This window comes from Xenopus laevis, chromosome 2L (assembly GCF_017654675.1).
Source record: "Xenopus laevis strain J_2021 chromosome 2L, Xenopus_laevis_v10.1, whole genome shotgun sequence".
Taxonomy (NCBI): domain Eukaryota; kingdom Metazoa; phylum Chordata; class Amphibia; order Anura; family Pipidae; genus Xenopus; species Xenopus laevis.
The window spans coordinates 30,207,012-30,224,766 of NC_054373.1; the positions used below are offsets into that span (position 1 = coordinate 30,207,012).

Below are 17,755 nucleotides of genomic sequence, written 5' to 3' on the forward strand. Positions count from 1 at the left end.
TGCCTTTCCATAATTCGGAGCTTTTTTTAGAATAATGTGTCCTGTACCTGTACTAGGTCTCAGTCTTGCAAGCTATTGTTTTGGCTCCATACATGGTCATGGTTGGGCAGGCTTGAAAATGCCTTTTACGAGGATCACATCTGACCTTTGATGTAGTCTTCTTCAGGTCTTTGCAGTCTACAATGTGATTTGTGAGCCTGGAGTCAAATAACTGGAGGCCTACCATCTGGTAGGCCAAATCTGGATGTTTTAATGACCTCACAGGAAGAGCTGATCTTTCCATAAAGTTTCACCTGCTTTGTACATAATAGTAGATCTAACTGGGACGGGCAGACAGACGTTTGAATATCCGATCCAAGCAGTCATGATATTGAGTCATGATATTGCATGGTGCGTGGCACATTTTATAACGAAAGCTGCTTCATTCACACATCCCTGAAAGATTTACAATTATGGTAATACCTTTTAAAAGGGTTTAATTTAACGTAGCCCAGAAGTGGGCATTTTGTATTCCATTCTAAGGGTCTGCAGCACTTCCATTATACAAACCAAGGGCAGTGACACACGGTGCATATTGTCATCCACATTTTGACAATGAAACACCAGAAAAGTCCTTAAAGGAGAATTCAACCCTAACGTTAAAAAAAAAAACCTACCCACATAGTACCTCCTCCCCCCAGCCTAAGTGTTACCCTGGGTAAATGGCCCTAACTTTTTACTTAACCCTCGGTGCAGATTCAGGCATCAGAGTTCGTGGGCGCCATCTTCAGCCAATTCTGTAATTTTTGGAATGAGACTGGCACTTCGGCAATTTTCACGAGTTTCGGGGCATGTGCAGTTGTTGCGAAACAGAAAGCTGCTCCAACTGCGCATGCGCTGCCACGCCACTCTCATTCAGAAGATTTCCGAAGAGAAGAAGATGGCGCCCGTGAACTCCAATGCCTGAATTTGCACCAAGGAGTAAGTAAAACTTTAGGGCATTTGCCCTGGGTAACGCTGGAAGGGAAGGAGGTCTATGTAGGGAAGGTGCGTAGGGCTTTTTTAACGTTAGGGTTAAATTCTCCTTTAAAGGGATTGTTGAACTTTTAGTATGATGTAGAGAGTGATATTCTGAGACCATTTGCCATTAATTTTTTTATTATTTGTAGTTATTAGTTAGGGTCAAAATTACCCTAGCAACCATGCATTAATTTGAATATGAGACTGGAATGTAATTAGGGGTGGGCCTGAATAGTAATATGAGTAATAAAAAGTCATAATAAGAATACATTTGTGGCCTTACAGAGCATTTGTTTTTAAGGTGGGGATCAGTGACCCCCCCCATTTGAAAGCTGGAAAGAGTCAGAAATAGAAGGCAAATAAAAAAATCCTTAAAACCAAATGAAAATTTACCGCCATGCAAGAATCATGAAAGGTCATCGGATTGCATAAATCTTTGGATTATGCAGAGATTTATTTATATTATATTTTAGTGTTATATTTGTGTTTGTGATCCATCCCACACATAGACTGTCCTTTGCTCTTCTGTTCATGTTTACTCAAAGGAAGTATCTCCAAAAGCAACAAAATGGGGTAATGGGAGAGCGATCGTTAACATTTGCTACTGCCTTTTGGACAGAATTAGTTGGTAACCAGCAAATCTGACATTTTGGATATGATGATCATAAATTTGGGCTGATAACTTTATAGTTATTCTACTTTCTGCTTGGTAATGACTTGCTGCATGTCGACATCCCTTTCCAGAAACAGAAGGAAAAGATCCACCATCTGGGCTGTTCAGTAGTTCAGAATGTTCAGTAAACAATCTCAGATCAAATGCCGACTAATCCAAACTTGGGAGAAAAAGCTGTTTTGTTTTTCCTTGCGGTTTTATTGTCTTGTTAAATTTGATATCAAGTCAAAATCAATGATACTGTTAATGTTGGCTGAGCGTGTAAAGGTGTTTAGTTGGACTGACAAATATTACATATGTGGTTGCGTATTTCACATTTGCACGGATATTTATAGTGTTTGTTCTTATCTACAAAGGCTAGTTCATTTTGGACATGTTCACTTCTCTTCAGTGTAATTGTCTTGAACTTTGCAGAGCATCTTGAGAGTGCTGTCAGAAAGCGAAGAGTATGGAATATATCCCAAGGCATGCTGCTACTGTTCCTCTGGCTGGGTGTCCAATGATAGGCCTCTGCAATGGCAAAGATTATACCTATAAACGAATACATATAATATTTGACCCTATCCCAAGATAATAAATAAACGAACATTTCTCAAGCTAACCACATCATCATCTGTTCCTAAGACTCCCAGTGGAGTATAGGGCATCCGTGAAGACTCTCCATTCAGATCTATTTGTTGATATTCTCTTGATCTCATTCCATGTTTTTCCCATCTTTATAATTTCTTCTTCCACTGATCTTCTCCATGTTTTTCGAGGCTGTCCCCTTCTTCTTGATCCCTGTGGATCCCATTCTAGGGCTCTTCTTTCTCCTCTCCCTTCACCACATGCTGATTAGTATTGTTGCACAACTTTGCTAGCCAAACTGGATGGGTGCACTCACACAGTCGAGGGGGCAGATTTACTAAAGGACAAAGTGACTAACGTTGGCGAAAATTCGCCACCGTGATGTCATTTCGTTACTTTGAAACGGGCACAGGCGTAACTTCGCTAGCTTTACAAAATAAATACTCCAAATGCGATAAAATGCAGAAAATTCGCCACCATGACGTCATTTTGTTACTTCGAAACGGGCGCAGATGTAACTTCGCTAGCTTTACAAAAGAAATACTCCAAACGCGATAAAATGCAGAAAATGCAAAATATGCACAAGAATAGGAAAAAGGTTAGTCCTTTAGTTTGGTTTCCTCCTGCCAATTCTGCTTCAGTCTCTCAACTGTAGAATGCTTCACATAAGATATAAAATGGATCAGCGCCTTTGGCAACGGAGTCAAGCACACCAGAAACAGAAAAGAGAAAATAAATAGATATATAGTGTAGTATTTCCAATATGGTAGTTACACACCACGTGTTGGTATACAGAGTTTATATTGTGTTCTGTTGTCTCCCCTTTAAAGTTCCTTTTTTTTCTCCACTTAGGGGACTGTGTTTAATTTCACTTTTCAGCATGCAAGCGTGGCTTCCACCAAGGGATGGCTAAAAGGCCTACTTACAAGACGATGATCTTTAGATCGCATATAATGGTAACTGCGCCCCTCTCCTCCTCCGTCACTCCATGTAATATGCTTTAATAAATATTTTAAAAAAATCGAAAAAAAATTGCACTCACATTTTAGTCAGGTTTCACAGGTGTTTTTGTAAAATTAGCTGTCCCTTGCAGGTTGCCCAGTTCTTTCCGGGGTAGGAGTAAAAAAGCCAGCTTCTCCTGTCCCTCGTGGCTTCTTCCCTGCTGGTCAGCATCCTGTCCCCACTGCCTGACGCGTTTCGCTGGTCCAATCAGCTTCCTCAGAGGCATCTCTCAAGGAGATAGACTCTAGCGGTAATTCGCTCCCTTACGCCTGTCGAAGTTGCGCTCTGGCATGAATAGGCGTGACTACGCAAATTAACTAAGATGCAGATTTTCCCGGGCTTGTGTAGTGTAATGTATTTGCTGCAACATATATGTCCATTCAACTTAAATTTCCCGCCGTATGCAAATTAGGCAACAATATCGCAACTTCGCTTCGCTTGCCGCAGTAATACTAGCACTACTTTGCCAGCGTTCGGCGCCCTGGATGCAGCTTCAGATTTTAAAACAAAAAAAAATCAAAACTTTTAAAAAAAAACAAACACATTTTTCAAATTCGGGTGAATGGGATCAACAGCAAACTCAAATCAAATTCGATTAGAGTTTTTTCACTCTAGATTATTCAGGATGTCTCCAAACAACTCCAAATTGATTCCAGGATGTCCCCCCCATAGGCTAAAACAGCAGGTTTAGGGCAGAGAGACACGGTCAGATTCAGGGCGATTACTCATGAGGAAACTTCAGGCGACTTCGGAAAACAGAGTGCTCCGATTGCCATCCCACCAGTGATTTTCATTCTAGCTGGCTGGAAGGCTATTCAGGGAGATTAGTCGATCCTAAGAAGAGGAGATTTGTCGCCGGGCGATTAATCTCCCTGAATCTGACCATGTGTCTCTGCCCTTAAGTTGGCGAATAGTCACATTTGAATTCTTAAAGGGACAGTACATGATAAATTTCTAAATTTGAATTCAAATTTTTTTTTAAAAAAAACTTGAATCAAATTTTAACTATTCCCTAGTCGAATTACACTAAAATAAACTTGAAAATTTGAATTTTTAAATTTGAAATTCGAATTTTCACTTGGACTCTTGATAAATCTGCCCCATAGTGTTACCAAACAAAAAAAGTTTGTGTGAGAATCATCAAAAAGGTGGATACAGTAGAAAGTCAGTTTAAAATAAAAGATGTTTATTATGACAAAACAGATAAACGCATTTCGTGCCTGACTGGGCACTTACTCAAAGGGTAAAGGTCACTCCCCTGTACAGGCTCTTTATAGAGGTTGTGGCCAATTAAGAGAGAATACACCATCCAATCAAATCAATACAGACTATTACATTAGCATTAAAACAAGCTATTACTTGGCCAATCAAGTGCATGCAAATTCCTAGGCAAACTTGGGGTCTGCCTTTTATATATGGCATTTGTATTATAAAAAAAAAGTGAATAAAGAAAAAAAAAAGCAAAAGGAAACAAATGAAGAAAATATACATACATGTGCAAACATTTGAAGGTATAAAACAGATCATATAAGTTCTGTAAAAGAAGAACAATATATAATCAAGGAATATGACCCCAAAAAATTTAGAGAGGAAGAATACAATGGGCTTCATCAAATCCGGTCTGAGGCTGTTCTTGCAGCCTGCCCTCCCTTCCGTGACCGTGCTTGCTGCTGTTAGCCCAACCTCCCTCCAGTGCCCATGCTTGTTGCTGTGAGCCCGCCCTTCCTCCCTTCCCCTCTGCTGTCAGCCCCGCTCTCATTCATTCACTCATTCAGTCACTCATTCATTCAGTCATTCACTCACTTGATCACTCACTCACTTATTCACTTTTTCCACTTAGTTCATTCACCAATCAGTTAACACCTATATATGAAATTCACACCTTGTGACAATAAATATAAAGTGCTTGTGCTTGAATTAATACAACCAATTAAAATATTGATTGTCACTACACCGGCTCTGTGTATTTTTTATCAATTAATAATTCTATTATAAAACCAATGACAATTAATTTGTACAAAATTTTAGTATTATATCATTTAGTTAATGAATTATGATTGAACAATTTAAATTATAAAGTGCCTGTGCTGCAGTGATTGTTAAAAAAACTCTTAGTTCATATTTATCATAGTAATTAAGGTAATGAATACAAAAAGTGACCAGTGCTGATATTTGGTTGTATTAATACAAGCACTTTATATTTATTGTCACAAGGTGTGAATTTCATATATAGGTGTTAACTGATTGGTGAATGAACTAAGTCAAAAACGTTGGTCATTAAGCTAATTGATCCATTGTCCATGGAAGTGAGGGTTAAATCTAACCATTGAAGGCAACCCACAGACACAAACAAGGTTCTTTGTATTTTCTCTTCTCTTTTTTTCAAATTTGTATCTTAGTGAATTTGCGGAGTAACGCCAGAGTAGGGTTGCCACCTGGCCGGTATCTTACCTGCTTGGCCAGTGAAAATTATGGCTCATACCAATGTTATTAATAGGGAAAAAAGATAAATATATATGAAAGCCGGTATTTTTTTCCAGAAAAGGTGGCAACCCTACACCAGAGTGAAAAGTTACCTGGCAGGGTGTGAACGAAGACTAGCAATGGTCTCGTTCACTAGCGAATTGTCCTCTACGCTTGTTAGTGAATTGGTGATGTCCCTACAAATGGAATTTCTGGCGAATTTACGCTCGCGTCGGCCACTTCGCCCTTTAGTGAATCTGCCCCAAGGAATCTAAACTTAACCACATACATTTGTACACAGGGGACATATTGATAAATGTGTGCAAATAAGTGGTGAGCAAATACACCAGGCGCTGCCAGATTGTTGCTCCTTGCAATTGGTTGGCTAGTGATTTCAAAGTCTATTGCTTCCATCTGGGCAGTGCATTTAACGTGTATCCTGCAAATGATACATAATGGCTTTGAATCTTGCCGTTAGAATCTCTGTAAATACTTTAATATGGCTTTAACTCCCCAATGATAGTTTGTTTAACAAAGCGTATTTAGTCTTGTTGTGGGCTATTATTTATAAATCGGTTTCTGGGAAATTGCTTCATTGGATGACGGTTCTGGCAAGGTAGACAAAGTACAGAGATTAAACTGGATTCCCCTGGCAGAAGAACCATGTCTTTTATAGACCATCTATCAAATGATTTTAAATGCTAGTGCAAATTGCATTGTATACGTGCATAGATCTGGAGGAGCAAGACATCTTTGTGAAGTCAAGCTGCATACAGGAGGATTATGGCTCTAAGAGACTTATATTGCTCTAACATTTTTATATGCATTGCCTCATTTTCACTGCATGAAACACATAGGTCTTTATTGTGAGCAGAAGAACCAAGGAGTGCAAGACCCTTGGTTTAAGCTCAGCATTACAATTACAACATTGCATAAAGTCACATAACGCACAAATATTTGTATATTATGTGACCTGCATTAGGTGGATTTCAGGCATTTGATAATTCATCCTTTAAAATTGATATGTACACTAAATTTTCATCAAAAATTGCCGCCCTGTGCCTTGCGTCTAAAATCACAAGTCCTGTTCCCTGCCCTGGCCTGTGATAGGTTTTAGATGGGTTTTTTTTTTCTTGTCCGTAGTTCCTAGTCCTGATTTGTGTTCTGTGGTTTCTAGTCCTAAAATAACCCAAAAACCACAAATAATAAAATTTGCAAATTGTCTCAGAATATCATACAAAAAGTTAATTTAAAGGTGGTCAACTCCTTTAAAGGATAAGAAAACCAGCTATTCACAGGGTGTGCCAAAATGTTAGGCACCTCCCAGTGATTATAAGACATTACTTACCTTCCCATGATCAGCAGCATATGCTCAATAGAGTAAAATGTTTCTGCTGTGCATGTCGGTGCTAGGGGTGCTGGTAAATAGGGCTTACATGTGATTTAGGCCAAAATGCTTTGTGTTTTTTTTTTTTACACACCCAGAGAAGATATTAGTCAGATCTTTAACTCTTCATAAGGTGAAAAAATGTTGAGGTCAAACATCCTTGTTTAATTAGGTAAATTTAACTTAATTGAGTTTCTCTTTGATTCATGAAAAAAAATTGTCATCAATTTTTGTCATCATGTGATTTGACTTTTTAAAGGGCATGTAAAGTCTAAAATAGAATAAGGCTAGAAATGCTGTATTTTGTATACTAAATATAAACATGAACTTACTGCACCACAAGCCTAATCAAACAAATAATTTATGCTTTCAAAGTTGGCTACAGGGGGTCACCATCTTGTAACTTTGTTAAACATCTTTGCAAGACTAAGACTGTGCACATGCTCAGTGTGGTCTGGGCTGCTTAGGGATCGTCATAAACAAAGCTGCTTGAGTTCTGCATGGCTGGGAAGTAAGGCGGGGGCTCCCCCTGCTGTACATAAGTATGATTGTTTCCCTGCTCAGCAGTTAGGGACCATCTGACAATTCCTATCCACAGAAGTAAATGAAGGGAGAATTTCACTGCACACAGTCAGGTTTCTTATAAAAACGGTACACATTTTTTAATTAAAATATATTGGAGGTAGGTTTCTCTTTCATTAATGAAAATAAAAATGTGATTTTATTTTTTTGCCTTTACATACCCTTTAAAGTTGAAAACCCCCTTTAAGAGTCTGGAGGGATGAATGCTTTGCTGCGATTTGAGATAATTACCATGAACATTCAATAATAATTACAGTGATCGAACTATATAAGATTAACCCATTTGAGAGCTTTCTCAAATACAAACGATGAAAAGCGCAAGGGAGATCACCCCAGATAATTAAACATGACCACATGGTGGCTGGAAGTGTCCTGAATTTTGACTCAGGAATAACAGCAGGTATGTTGTATTTTAATCCAAATTAGCCCTGCAATCTTAGAAACATTCTTCTAATCCATCATGGGGCTTGAAGTCTTCCAGTTGCAAAAACATTACAAATACTTTGTTCCTGCCTAATGCCATTCAGTATGTTAGAAAGCAGAAAGATCACAACCACTGTACCATGAAAAAGACGCGAGGCTATAACTGTGGATGGAAGGATTTATGCAGAGGTTCCCTATTATCATCTGCACATTCAGTTGTCAAAATTATCATATCAGTACAGGTATGGGACTTGTTATCCAGAATACTTGAGACCTGGGGTTTTCTGGATAACGGATCTTTCTGTAGTTCATACCTTAAAGGGTTTTTTTTTTCCGGTTCACCGGAAATAAAGACTTTTTCCAATTACTTTCTATTTTCTATGTGTGACTGTTCTAATATTGAAGTATAAAGTCTAATTTTTCATCAAAAGCAGCTCTGGGAAGAGGGGGCCGCTGACCCTTTAAACTGTTCTTAATGGATACATTTAGTTGTCTTTAGTTATCTTTGTCCCTGCTGAGCAGAATCCCTGGGTTTCATTAAAGGCAGCTGTTAGAATTGATACAGTAGTTGCTAATACTCCAGAAATGCTGCTGAGAAATGTATCAACTAAATGTTGCAAAATCATAACAGTTTAGAGTCTGCACCTGAATTACTGAGCCTCAAACACCAGACGCAGGAACATTCAACTTTAAACTTAGATTTTGGAAAAACGGTAAAAAAATAAAAGATGGAAGTAATTGAGGAAAGTCTTTATTTCTGAAAACAACTCAGCTGAAAAAAAGTGTTTGGAAGGCGAACATCCCCTTTAAGGGTGGTGACACATGCTAAGATTCAGGGAGATCTAGTCGCCCAGAGACAAATTGCCTCTTCTTCGGGCGACTAATCTCCCCAAAAAGCCTTCCCGCCGGCTAGAATGTAAATCGCCGGAGGGATAGCACTCGGAGTGCCTCACGAGGAAACGTGGGGCGACTTCGGAAAACGAAGCCCTGGTTTTGCTTCCAATTCATTATATCTTAGTTTGGATCAAGTAGAAGGTACTGTTGTTTTATTTTTACAGAGAAAAATGTTTTTTAAAAATTTGGATTTTCTGGATAAAATGGAGTTTATGGGAGACGGTCTTTCTGTAATTCTGGATAACTGGTTTAATAAAAATCTCCTCCTCCGTGCCCTATATTTTACTTGCACAAAGGTGACTTTATGGGGGTTATTTATTAAATTCCAAATGCCAAAAAAACAGAACAGTTGTGGTTTTTTTTTTTACTATAAAATCAGAATTTTTCGTGGGGAAAAAAAAACATTTATTTGGATTTATTATACCCTGATGGATAAAGTCTGAATCCAAAATCCGGCATCTCAGAACTGCCGAAGTTGCATATAAGTCAATGGGAGAAGTCCCAAATATATCTTGATCTGCACTAGGTTTCGTGCAATAATCCAAAGATTAGTGGTTTTCGGGCAAAAATCAGAAGAAAATCTAAGTTTTCAAATGGAAAACCTGAAAAATATACAGTTTGGTTTTTTCCCGTACAGGAAATTTTCGGGAAAGTGTATTGATAAATAAGGGGAAAAAACCTGTGCAGATTTGGTCGGAGTAGTTTTCAGAAAATAATGAGATCAATTCGGACCTTGATAAATGAGACTCTCCATGTCTGCCGATATCCTACTGTTCCAGGACCTGAATGTATAGATCAGGGGTCCCCAACCTTTTTTTCCCCGTAAGCCACATTCAAATGTAAAAAGAGTTGGGGAGCAACACAAGCATGAAAAAGTCCCTTGGGGTGCCAAATAAGGGCTGTGATTGGCTATTTGGTAGCCCCTATGTGCACTGGCAGCCTACAGGAGGCTCTACTTGGCACTATACTTAGTTTTTAAGCAATTAAAACTTGCTTCCAAGCCTGGAATTCAAAAATAAGCCCCTGCTTTGAGGCCACTGGGAGCAACATCCAAGGGGTTGGAGAGCAACATGTTACTCACGAGCTACTGGTTGGGGATCACTGGTATAGATTATCTTTCACAAAGACTAGAATCACTTTTTGGCAATGTAGAGATTCAGCTTTAACATGTTGCTGATCCTGTTTTTTGATGAACTCCTTCATATGAAAGCATGTCATATTCCTGGATAGGAAATGGTGTATTTTACTGGCATTCTGATTGTGCTGCCAGTGTCCTCCAATGTTTTAGGAACTAATAAAGTAACTTGCTAAAATTAAACGAGTATTATGCAATATTCTGACATACAAATAAATAGCCGGTTTCCTTCCCGCGGTCTGTTTCCTGGGTAGATCATAGTCTGATAGGGTCACATACACACGCAGACCATGGGCAGGCTGCCAGGCTCAAACTGCATAGTAAGCTGATAGTCTGTTATGAGACCAGTGGAGCAACGCAGGAGTTAGTGGGTATATAGAGCAGGAACTTGTTGAAATAGTTATTGTGAAGCACCATACAATAAAAGGTGTAGTTTCTCCCTTTTAGATTGTAAGCTCTTTTGGGCAGGGCCGTCTTCACCTCTTGTGTCAGTTATTGGTCGCCGTGTATGTAATTCTGCATGTTCATTGTATTAAGACATTTGTTGTACAGTGATACAGAATATGTTGGTGCTTTATAAATGCATCATAATTGTCATGAAACTTAGAGATTAATTAAAACCTGGAGATGAAGGGAGCACTGCCCAAAAGAGCTTACAATCTAAAAGTGCCAGAAGAGTAACACTGTTTTGTCACTAGGGTAACGCATGTATTGCAATCTCCACTAATAGTAATAAAGCACAGCTGTGCTACTGTGACTGCATACTCCATGTCTGGTCTCTACCTAAATGTTGCATCCTGTATGTTGCCCTTTAAAAGGGTGGTTCACCTTCAAGTTAACTTTTAGTATGTTATAGAATGGCCAATTCAAAGCAACTTTTCAACTGGTCCTCTTTTTTTTTTTTTTTTTTATAGATTTTTAACTTCTGACTCTTTCTAGTTTTAAAATGGGGGTCACAGACCCCATTCAAAAGACCACTGCGCTGTAAAGCTACACATTTATTGTTATTGCCACTTTTCATTACTCCTTTCTGTATTCATATTCCAGTCTCTTGTTAAAATAAGTGCAAGGTTGCTAGGGTACTTTAGACCCTAGCAATAAAGCTAAATAAAAAGCTAAATAACTCAACAACCTCAAATAATGAAAGATGAAAACCAATTACAAATTGTCTCAGAATATCACTTTCTACAGCATACTAAAAGTTAATTTAAAGGTGAATAACCTCTTTAAAGGTAAAAAAAATCCAGTTTCTTTTGTAATTTTTGCAATTATATATCTTAAAGGGGTTATTCACCTTAAAACTAACTTTTAGTATGATTTAGAGAGTGATTTTCTGAAATAACCCACTGATGGTCTTCCTTTTTTTTTTTTTTTATAATTATTATTTTTTTTTTTAGTTATTTTTCTTTTTGTTCAGCAACTCCCAGTTTATTTCAAGCGCCTATTTGGATGCTAGGGTCTAGATTACACTAGCAATCAGGCAGCGTTTTGAATGACAGACCAGAACACGAATAAGAGAGGGCCTGGACAGAAAGACAAGTAATAAAAAGTAACAATAACATTTTTAGCCTCACAAAGCAATCGTTTTTATTGGCTGCTGGGGTCAGTGACCCCCATTTGAAAACTGGAAAGAATCAGGAGAAGGCAAATAATCCAAAAAACATATACAAAATTTTAAAAAGATAAAGACCAGTTTAAAATTTTCTAAGAATTGGCCATTCTATACTGTAATGGTGAACTATCCCTTTAACCATGTTCTTTGCAGGCACCTAATGATATTTAATTATATCTCTTTCCGTTCCTGGCATGCTTAGTTTGAGGAATTGCTGCATTTATTATTGAACCAACACTCTATGTTAAATTAAGATATTTTATAGAGAAGTATCTCCTGAATTAGGTCGGTATGTCAGTAAGCTGCCGTCTCGGTAGATCTAACTGTACCTTTTATTTCCTGCTGACCCACTTCATTTCTACACCTTATGCCACATTCTCATATCAAGTGTGTGACAGCCAAAAAAATGCAGATCTGGTAAGAAATGTAGAACTGAAATGTGCCTGGCACAAGTCCCTTATGTCTTGTGCTTCATTGCTTATGTACCTAGGTGCAACCTGGTGTAGTTGTGCTCCATGTGGGAGCTGCCCAAAGTACTGAAATCTCCCTGCACACAGGATCTCCCTGCACACAGGATCTCCCTGCACACAGGATCTCCCTGCACACAAGATCTCCCTGCACACAGGATCTCTCCCAGCTAACGACTGCACTTAGTGAGCACATGACCTGCTTCCGACATGGCAACAGCCAAGGCGTAATGTGATTTGGTTTCATCCTCTAAAGAGGTTATATGCACCCAGTTGCTATGGCTCCATCAGATAATACACAGAAACCCTCAATTGTCTAAATTGGTTCAGCAAATAACATCATGACGTGACTGCACAGATTTGCTTATACCCGTCACAAAGATTGCCACAGGCTAGTACATGTACGGAACCTGTAATCCAGAATGCTCAGGATCTGGGGTATTCTGGTCATTTGGATCTTCGTACCTTAAAATCATGTAAACATTACAGGGGTTGTTCACTTTTGCATAAACGGTAAGTATGATGCAGAAAGTGATATTCTGAGAACATTTGCAATTGGTTTTATTTTTTTTTATTATTTGTGGTCACTGACCCCCATTTGAATACTAGAAAGACTTAGAAGAAGAAGGCAAATAATTCAGAAACAATAAATAATGAAGACCAATTGAAAAGTTTCTTAGAATTGGCCATTATACAACACACATATGGGGAATGTAATATGTTTCGTTAGCACAAAAATCAGTCGCAAAGACCATTGGGAATGTTAGCGACCATGTTTGCGTCCTTTTTAGACCGATTAAAGACCTTAAAGGGCATGTAAAGGCAAAAAAAAATAAAATCCAATTTTTCCTTTCTTTAATGAAAAAAAACCTATCTCCAATATACTTTAATTAAGAAATGTGTACCATTTTCGTAAGAAACCTGACTGTATGCAGTGAAATTCTCCCTTCATTTACTGCTGTGGATAGGAATCGTCAGACGGTCCCTAACTGCTGAGCAGGGAAACAATCATACTTATGAACAGCAGGGGGAGCCCCCGCCTTACTTCCCAGCCATGCAGAACTCAAGCAGCTTTGTTTATGACGATCCCTAAGCAGCCCAGACCACACTGAGCATGTGCACAGTCTTAGTCTTGCAAAGATGTTTAACAAAGTTACAAGATGGTGACCCCCTGTAGCCAACTTTGAAAGAATAAATTATTTGTTTGATTAGGCTTGTGGTGCAGTAAGTTCATGGTTATATTTAGTATACAAAATACAGCATTTCTAGCCTTATTCTATTTTAAAGTATTTACTTTACATGCCCTCGCAAACTTTGTGACTGAATAGCTTTTGTGAACATTTGCAGTTTATGTAATAAAATTTCACAATCGCAAAGCATATTTTGCGTCAAAATATTTACTGAAACCTCGGAGCAAGGGTTAACACTAACCTATGCTTAGCGATGTTATATTCGCCATTGAATGACTTTATGTTGCGAGCAGCGCTTAACGTTCACAGAAACGCCATTTTAAACATGGCTGCAATTTTTAATCATCATCATCATTTATTTATATAGCGCTGTCAAGATACGCAGTGCTTAATTTTTAATGACATTCCCCCTTCAAAGTGAACCACTCCAGGGTTGATCACCAAAACCAGAAAAACTACCTTATTTATGATTTCCCCTGGGACTACAAATGGGGTCACTGGCTAAAGGGGAGTTAGGATGGGCTCACATCCTTTTTATAATCATATAGTTTCAGTGACTATAGTGGCATTACTGTCTTGTTCACTTGATGCAAGCTACAGGTATGGGATCTGTTATCCGCAAACCCGTTATCCAGAAAGATCCGAATTATGGAAAGGCTGTCTCCCATACAACCCATTTTATCTAAATAATCTAAATTTTAAACAATGATTTCCATTTTTTCTGTTATAATAAAACAGTACCTTGCACTTGATCCAAACTAAGATTTAATTAATTCACATTGGAAGCAGAACCAGCCTATTGGGTTTATTTAATGTTTACATGATTTTCTAGTAGACTTAAGGTATGAAGATCCAAATTACGGAAAGATCCATTATATGGAAAGCCCCAGGTCCCATGCATTCTGGATAACAGGTCCCATACCTGTATTAGCTGCAATAGATGCAGCCCACTAAGGAAAGCCTGGTCCTTTACTCCATTATTTCTGGTGTTTTGTAGCATCATAAACACCATTACAGGCAGCTAAATTGGTTTCTGATAAAACTGATTATGATGTATGTAAGTGTGATAGGGGCTTCATTAGTAAGCTCCAGTAGGGCATGGCCTGAAGGGAATGATGTATAATCTCTATAAAGCCCAGCGGGATATATTAGTGCTATATAAATAAAGCATAATAAAGTTCCTGTCCAGCTTATAGTTTCTGCATACAAATACAGATCAAAGTTCTTGCACTTTTTCCCACAGATGGGTGGGTGTTGCTTTTCCCCTCCAATCCAGTTACAAGCACATGTGTGCAGACTCATTTATTTATAACCATTATTTTAAAAACATTATCCAGGCAGAACCACATGCAAGCTGAGACTTGGTTTCCTGCCAAGGGTTCAGATTTAGAACTTGGCGAGCTGTGTGCACTTAGACATTTCCTTCTTGTGATTCTTGGGACAGTTAAAGGATCAGTAACATCCATTTTTTTGTATTAAAAAATTTGTTGGTGTAGAACGAAAAAAAACCACAAAGACATATTAAACTTTTAAATCGCTAAGTCTTTATTAAGAAACGACTTACCCAAACTCCTCTTGCGCTCCTCTTCAGAAAAGGCGGCGCGGTTGACGATCCATCATGCGGCGCTCGATTTCTCTTCCCTGGCTATCTCCTATAAGGAAAGCAGGGAGGAGAAATGGAGTGCCGCACTATGGATCGCTGGAGCTCAAGCGGAGTTTCGATAAGTTATTTCCTAATAAAGACTTAGTGCATTAAACGTTTAATATGTCTTTGTTTTTTAGTTCTACACCTACGAATTTTTTAATAAAAAGAATTTCCTGGTCCTTTAATGGGAAGCTGGAATCTCTGTATAACATAGTGTAAGCACGGGCGAAGACTGGCGAAGGCTACGCTTCACTACTAACAAAACTATTCCATAGCAAGATATACTGAATTAAAGAATTAAACTAAATTAAGGAATTAAAGAATTGCTGTGAGTGTGGGCTTGGTTAACAGAGGCATTGCTTGTGCTTATCCCAGTTTTTAGGGGGGAGAAAAAGCTGATTCCGCCTAAATTGGACTAATAGGGCAGAATTAATGCCTTTTATTACATAACCCCCAATATGTTACTAAATTCTAATATGATAAAACTCTTGTCACTAAAGGGCAAATACGGCTTAACCGTACATAAAACAGTTTCCTTAACTCAGGTTAAGGCTAATATCTAGGACTAATTACATTTCCTCTCTTTTTTTAATCCCTGTGTTAGGTAATTGGAAGCTCGGGGAAAATGTACACATGTTTCGCCTCTTGTCATTATTGCTCCTGCCCGGCTTTCTCTTTTTCTGTGCTAAGGAAGAATGACAACATGCTGGTGAGTTGTTTTCATACCTTAAAGGGGTTGTTCACCTTTAAGTTAACTGTTCGTATGATTTAGCAGTGATCCCCAACCAATAGCTCGTGAGCAACCTCTCCAACCCCTTGGATGTTGCTCTCAGTGGCCTCAAAACAGGGGCTTATTTTTGAATTCCAGGCTTGGAGCAAGTTTTAATTGCATAAAAACTAAGTATAGTGCCAAGTAGAGTCTCCTGTAGGCTGCCAGTCCACATAGGGGCTACCAAATAGCCAATCACAGCCCTTATTTGGCACCCCAGGAACATTTCCATGCTTGTGTTGCTCCCCAACTCTGTTTACATTTGAATGTGGCTCACGGGTAAAAAAGGTTCGGGACCCCTAATTTAGAGAGTGATATTCTGAGACAATTTGCAATTGGTTTTCATTTTTTATTATTTGTGGTATTTGAGTTATTTAGCTTTTTGTTCAGCAGCTCTCCAGTTTGCAATTTTTGCAACCTCGTTGCTAGGATCCAAATTATCCTAGCAACCATGCACTTATTTGAATAAGAGACTTGAATATGAATAGGAAAGGTCTGAATAGACATATGAGTGATAAAAAGTAGCAATAACAATACATTTGTAGCTTTACAGAGTTTTTAGATGGCTTCAGTGACCCCCATTTGAAAGCTGGTAAACTGCCATTTATCCAATCCGATCTTATCCAATTTCATCTGAATTTAATCTAATAGTGCATTGTCTTTGCTTTTACATGTAACTATGTGACTATAAAGGCCTGAATCATTACTACTATAGAGAAGCTGAACCTTTAGGTTGTTTCAATAAGTTCAATAAATAAAATATGGAATTTCTAGCCATATTTATTTTTAGGGTTTAGTTCTCCTTTAATAATCAGCCTGGTAGCATCAACTTCTATTAGAAACAAGCCTCATTTTCTGCTTGATGATTTGCAACAACCCCTTCACTTAGATTCTTAACAGCTGCTCAGATCACAATGAGCATGTGCAGTGTCACTGGCACGGCTAACAAAATTCAAGATGGTGTCCCCCTTGTGCCCAACTTTGAAGGCCTGGATTATTACTGCTGAGATGCTGAACCTTTAGACAGATGCTATAAATTCAGTATACAGTATATGGCATTTCTAGCCATATTTATTTTAGGGTTTAGGTAGCTTTAGGGTTTGCATCATACAAACCCTTGTGACCCTGGACAAGTCCCTTAATCTCTTGGTGCCCTGCTATACTTTCTGCAGTAAAGTGCCATGAGTACTATGGGAGAAAAGCACTGTATAAATAGTTCCCTTTCCTTCCCATTGGCTGCCTCTTTATTCTGTAGAAAGTAGGGATGCACCGAAGTCAGGATTTGGCCTTTTTCAGCAGGATTCACATTCGACTGAATCCTTCTGCCTGTCTGAAGAAAATCCTAATTTGCATATGCAAATTAGGGGAGGGGAATTGTGTGACTTTTTGTCACAAAACAAGGAAGTAAAAAATGGTTTCCTCTTCTCAACCCTAATTTGTATATGCAAATAAGGATTCGGTTCGGTATTGGCCCGAATCTTTAGCAAAGGATTCGGGGGTTCGGCCGAATCCAAAATAGTGGATTCGGTGCATCGCCACCTGCCCTTTTAGCAAGAGGATTAGAGCAATTTGGGATTTATAGTGTTTGGGGGACAAGTTGATGCCAATAGGAGGACAGGGAATGGGGAAAAGATTATTGTATATGCAATGCCAGCCTTTTTGCTGTAAAGTATAGAGTATGTTATTGTCTGGGTAGAAACAGGACTTCACAATCTTGCAAAGGAGAAGCATTTCCTTACTGTGATTAAAGGGTTCCAGGGCTAGAAGTGCTCTTGTGGTCTGTGCTATAAATGTACAATGGATTGTGTCTCCCTGTTCCATCCAGCTAATGAAAAGCCTTTCTGCTTGCATGATCTAATAAATAAACCAAACTGAAGGTCCAAATCAATACAGGGCTTGGCCAGCCACGATGCAGCCGTCAAACCCTCCTTAATTTACAATAGCCCT

At 38.6% G+C, this 17,755-nt stretch overlaps 1 protein-coding gene across 3 annotated transcripts in view; it reads left to right on the forward strand.

Annotated features, from left to right (window-relative positions):
• The window catches only part of zswim7.L (zinc finger, SWIM-type containing 7 L homeolog), a 61,918-nt gene that overhangs the window by 35,524 nt on the left and 8,639 nt on the right, over nucleotides 1-17,755 (forward strand). For all 3 annotated transcript variants that reach the window (XM_041580817.1, NM_001197138.1, XM_041580818.1), the window contains 1 exon segment: nucleotides 15,644-15,748. In XM_041580817.1, the coding sequence (XP_041436751.1) occupies nucleotides 15,644-15,748 (105 nt within the window).